Raw genomic sequence first — 6,000 nt, 5'->3', positions numbered from 1 at the left:
CTAATGTGAAACTTGAAGAAGATTCTTGATAAAATGACAGAAGTATGGTTTTGCAATGCAAACACTTGTTCTTTATTTATTTTTTTCCAAATTACAGAATAATAATAAACTCATACAAACTATTGCATAACACAAATTTTATGTTGTGACTAAAAGCATCCAAAAAAAATAAAAACTATTTTATCATCTGCTTGCAGTCACCCTTTCAGAAATTGCAAAACAGTACTCGATCATTGTTAACATTTCAGTCAAAAAGTATTTTTAAATCTTTTGACTGGTTAGTTAGTTCAATGGGATTGACCTGCAGCCACATGTGCAGTAATATACAACAATAATGCCTGTGTGATTTAGTATGCTTTCAACTGACTTTCATGTGGATTATACATTTCATCAAGTACTGTATGTGTGATCCTGATCTAGTGACCCTCTTGTACTCATTGTAGTGTTATGGGAGATGTCACGGCTAATGGAGATCTTTGGTTCTGGCTATAATAGTAGAGGTTGTGCTCTCAGAAGCACTGTCCATCCCTTAATTGGTCCACTGTTGTATTGTGGAGATGTATGGAGCACAAGGTCATTGGTCAGAAGGCACTCTGAACAAGAGCATGTACAGTATCAGACTATTATTGAAGACAAGACGCTCTGAAAACTATCAGTTACCTCCTACAATATAAAGCACCATGTACACTTTTGGACTTCTGCAACATGTACAATTTTTTATACTTTGTTGGATGGTTAAATCAGAAAATGCGCAGAAAAAGAGAGATTATGAGAATATGTAGAATGGAAATGTAACAGTTTATTAAATCAGTTTTGCTGCCTATTCATGAATACATGAATATAAAGGAAATGAAGAAATAAATGTGATTCTTGACAAATGACTTACGTAGGAATATTTTGCACAGAATATTCTACAACAAAGTATTTAGTACCAACATACATATCACACAGAAATTGGAATGAAATGCGCTAAAGAAAAATGGAAAAAGAGAAATTCAAAAAATAAAAACACCTCTTATTTACATTATGCAGAATGCAAAAACAGCATTAAAAATTAAAGTATGCTTTACCTCTCGCATATTTATTTTTAAATATAGCAAAATCTTACAAAAAATCTCTTATATCAGCAGAACGGTTGTATTTATACAATAATAATAAATATGGCTTGCGGGATTCACAAGCTGCTGTGACCCAGACACATTCATACTGTATATTAATACACTGCACTGTAAAAAAAACCCGTAGAAATTGCAGCTGGGTTGCCGGTAATTTACCGTAGATTTACATTTATGTTATTTACTGGCAAGAGTTTGTTCAAAGTTAAATGAACATTAAACATTTACAAGTATTTGTCTTTACAGAGTAAAACTAAAAAAACAGCATCAAGCAAAACATTCTGGGAAACAAAATCTGAAGCAAAAAACAGAAAAAGGTTGATGATGATTTCTGGTTCCCAGAATGCTTTGCATGAGGCTGTTATTGTATAGTTTTATTCTGTAAAGATAAAGACTTGTTAATATTTCAAATTTATTTAACTTTGAACAAACTCTTGCCAGTAAATAACATAAATGTAAATCTACGGTAAATTACCGGCAACCCAGCTGCAATAACATTGTAATTTCTACGGATTTTTTTTACAGTGTGGGGAAAAAGGATTTGTTGGTTCAACCTAAAAGTTAAAATGTTTAGTTGATTTGACTTAAAAATATTAGTTGACTCAAAAACGCTTAGTGTAAAAATATTGTCAACTAACATATTTGGATTAACAACCGGGTAACTTTTTACATTAACCTCTTAAGTGGCGCAAATCCCTTTTGATTGGGGGGAGGGGGAAAAAATGTGATGTACACATTCAAATAAATATAACTCTGGTATTTTTTTGGTCTAGAAGCATAGTATTGCCCTTGTTTTAAAGAAGACACTTTAGGGTTTTTCACAGATGTGTCTGGAGGTGAAAATATTAAATAAAAAATAGTTATAGCAGTTTAAATTTATTTTAAGAAAAAAAATCAATAACACATTATTTTTATGAATACAATTATAAAAATGTAAATATAAAAAAAAACAGTAATAATGTAAGTCATAAATCTCAAGATCCAAATTTCAAGTTAAAATAAAAAAATGAGGTTTGTGTCCAAAAATGGCTACTAGGTGTCAACAATTTGCTGCATACTCTTGTCACAAATTAATAAATAACTGTCACTGCATTATTATTAATGATAAAATGTTTTGAAATATGAAAACAACATTCTAAGAGCTTTCCAATGATATATAGTTTGTCAACATTTTTAAAGATTTAGGATATAGTGTTATGAATAAATAATAATAAATATGCATTCCTACACTGAAAAAAAGACTCATTGAATTTAATCAAAAAAATTTTAAAGGTAAGTGGTTGCAATCAGTTTATTTAAGCTACATTTAAACAAAAGTTTTATATTTTATTTTACTTTACTAATCTTTTTTGTTAAAATTTAGCTTAGATAAATTGATTGCAACCACTTACAAATTGAGTAAATTTAATGAATCAATTTTTTCAGTGTATGAGGGAGGTCATAACAAAAAACCTGTCACTACATTATTTCTATCATCAGATGACATTGAAATATGAAATTGAAATTTTTCAGTGATAGAGCTTTCCAGTGATATATAGTTTGCAGCGATGCGCAGGTCAATGTATAAACAACCCGCACCCGACCAACATTTTCAACTAACCGTCCGCAACTCGGACAGCAAAAAAAAAAAAATATACTGTATTGTACCCGACCCGCTCCCTTGCAAGCATTTTTTAAAAGTAGTAATTATTTAAAATAGTTAATTGGCATCTTTATTTCAAACGACCCGACCAACCGCGACCCGAATCATTCAAAAAAAATTTGGATGACCCGTAACCGCAGGTAACCGCGAGTGACAGCAGGCACCCGCTCATTTCAGATCAACGCGCACATCACTGATAGTTTGTCATGATCTTTAGGTTTAGAGAGTTTTACTGTTTTAAATATGTAAAAAACTAATTTGGCCAACCTGTGGACCTGTGACCTTTTAGAAACTGACTCTAACTATATCATAATTTTCCCCAAATTGTGATGAAATATGACGTGATGCTACACTTTTTGATCTTTCCAACAATATATAGTTTGTCAAGATTGTTAAAGTTTTGAACAGGGTATTAGTGTTACAAATATATAATAACAAAGTGGGCCCACCTGTGGCATTTTAGAAAATGGTTCTCGCTAGGTCATTCCTATACCAACATGATGAAATCTACACTCTTAAACCTTTCAAACAATATATAGCTTGTCATGATTGGATAAGAATTAACATGCATAACACTAAGTAAACATGCGATGGCGGGACAGTGATATTTCGCAGGATATAAATGTTTTGAGGCACACTCCCTTCATAAATAAATCAAATACTCTCCCTACATAATTTATTTTATAAAACACTGGAAATGTGTATTCTTGACTCTTAGACCTTTCCAATGATACATAGTTTGTCGTGATAGATAAAAATTTACATGCAAAATATTAAAGTAAACTCTGGTGTCCCGCTCACGGGGCAGCGCCACTTAAGGGGTTTTTAAACCAACTATTTTTACAATGTAGATGTGGATTTTTAATCAATTGTTCTTGAATCATCTTATTTCAGACAAAAATGATACTAAATTGTACGCTTGCTAAAGACAACAATATTGGGGGACTTAAATAAAACCAGTTTGAACTCACAAGAATTCATACATATTCTACGAGTTGCCTAATTCATATTAATTTGAAGTGAATCATCCAAAAAACATACAATTATCATAAAAATAAACAATAACAAAACCCCAGCCCTAACCCCTTAGTGGGGAAAATTGTACAGAAATGTACGGATGTGATCATATGAATTATTACGAATTAGACACCTCGTAAAATACGTACAGTACGAATTGCCATGAAATAGCGTTGATAAAACTCATGAGACAATCTTGAATCTCACCATGCTATATATAAATATATATATAAACAGTCTGAATATAATTGTTTTGTCTCATGGTGTCAGTATTTGGCTGAGAGGCGAGCAGAGAGGTTATGCGATTACACACACAAGCGAACGTGTAGCCGAAAATTGTGCTGTCAAGATATCAATTTTGTGACAGACCTTGAATTGCTTATTCTTCTTCTGCAGAAAAAGTGAAAAGTTATCTAATCCAACCTTGCAATTCACATTAATTTGAAGATGCACAAAGCAGCGTGTTTGTTTTGGTGTAAGACAAGCCAGCAAGTGAGGTTTAATAAAACCAAAAATGATCTTTACTGTCATAGTTTACCCAATAAAGAAACTCTGTCATTGCTGATTCACCATTAGGTTGTTAAAATCATTTTTTTTAAATACAGTAGATGTTTGGCCGTATGCTTGACATGCCATGTTTATATACATACAAAATACAAAAATACACAAATATAAAAGAGGTTTGGAAGCTGCAGGAGATGAGAAAATATACTGAAAGGCACATGAAACTATTTTATGGCTTCAGAAGACTTGCAATCGAGTAATAAAGGAGTATTTTATGGTACTTTACGTCATTTTGGAAGTGACAACTCCTGGTAAGCATTGCCTAAGCAACTTTTGCTCCACAAGCAACAAAGTCCATTAGGGTGAGTAAACGCTCAACTATTCTTTTAACCTTTCGCCCTTCATGTTAACACTGTAAAGAATTAGGCATTCACGCATAAACAAACTCAGTCGCACACACACACACAAACATTTCTTTCTCCCTGTGAAGTCCCTTAGGTTAAACCAGCATGTTAATAAGTGAGAGGCGGGTATCCGTTCGTCTCCAACGACACCTTGCGCCTGTAACCCGAGTATTCACCGATGAACGACCCGTCTTCGTTGAACTCGCAGTCTTCGTCCTCCGATATAGTGGAGCTGTCTTCGCTGCTGTCATCCTCCTTGATGCCTCCCAACAACTGCTGGCTTTGCTTTAAAGGTTTTTCATCACTGTCAAAGACAAAAAGGAGTCAGATTCAATCGAGAATGACAGAGATCTGACTAGAAGAGACTCGCAGACAGAACGGAGAAGGAAGACGCAATCACTGCTTTCTGCTAATTACTAATTGTAAAGGCTTCAAGGGCCGACAGCAATTGAAAATGCTCTCAGAACTAGAATGAGGCTGAATTTCGTTGGCTAGCCAATGAAATGGAGCATCTTGAGAGACACAGCGTGTGCCTGTAGACAAACAGTCTGTCAGGTTACTTTAGTCCCTCGGGATGATGGGACGAACCAAAATTAGCTGCCAATTGGAGAGCTGGCACGCTGCCAGCAAGCCGGTGTCTCTGTAAAGACGGGGGTCACATCGTAAGCTCCCAATTACTACGAGACACCACAATGTCAATGAGTGTGGCAATAAAATCAGACAGAAAATTTATTAGGATAAGCTGACATTTATCCTGCTTTAATTTGGGAAATAATAGTGCTGTTGACCACAGGCACATTTGCATACATTTTCAGAATAAAAGTTAAATTTTCAAAATAAAGGTGACACACAATGCCAAAGAAGAATCAGTTTTAAGCATAGACTGTATAAAATATGGACATTGTTTCCATTTTTGAAGCCCAAAGTTGGCGGGGCCTGTCGCTTGGCAGCCATTTTGGCAGCGCGTCACTCGCGGATAACCAAATAACAATGGGCAAAGTGGTTGGACTTGGGTGGAGCTGAGGTGCCTGGTTGCTAAAACCACACCGCCTAGATTGACAGTAATGACAGCAGCGGCAATTCACCTGTCACTCAAGTGGCCACGCCCTTAATTATGCAGAACCTTAAGGCTTAATATAATTTAAACGGATTAGTTACAAAAAAATTCACACCCTCACAGGCAAAATTAGCTATAAAGACCAAAAACACTTTGTACCAGGGTGTTAACATATTAATTTCTGCTGGAAAGTTGAGCATTTTAACATGGGATTGACTCCCTTTTGGAGCCAGCCTCTAGTGGCCAGTTGATGAATTGCAG

The 6,000-nt window shown here is 34.7% G+C and overlaps 1 protein-coding gene across 3 annotated transcripts in view; it reads right to left on the bottom strand.

The window, feature by feature from the left end:
- Positions 1–2,503: 2,503 nt before the first annotated feature.
- chl1a (cell adhesion molecule L1-like a) overlaps positions 2,504–6,000 on the bottom strand; it is a 90,983-nt gene continuing 87,486 nt past the window's right edge. For all 3 annotated transcript variants that reach the window (XM_065286250.2, XM_073812966.1, XM_065286249.1), the window contains one exon: positions 2,504–4,986. In XM_065286250.2, the coding sequence (XP_065142322.1) occupies positions 4,791–4,986 (196 nt within the window). In that variant the 3' untranslated portion in view covers positions 2,504–4,790. The remainder of the gene's footprint in view (positions 4,987–6,000) is intronic.

Source organism: Paramisgurnus dabryanus, chromosome 21, assembly GCF_030506205.2.
Source record: "Paramisgurnus dabryanus chromosome 21, PD_genome_1.1, whole genome shotgun sequence".
NCBI classification, from domain to species: domain Eukaryota; kingdom Metazoa; phylum Chordata; class Actinopteri; order Cypriniformes; family Cobitidae; genus Paramisgurnus; species Paramisgurnus dabryanus.
Note: the sequence above shows the minus strand (reverse complement) of the source record. Positions and strands in the feature narration are given on the sequence as shown.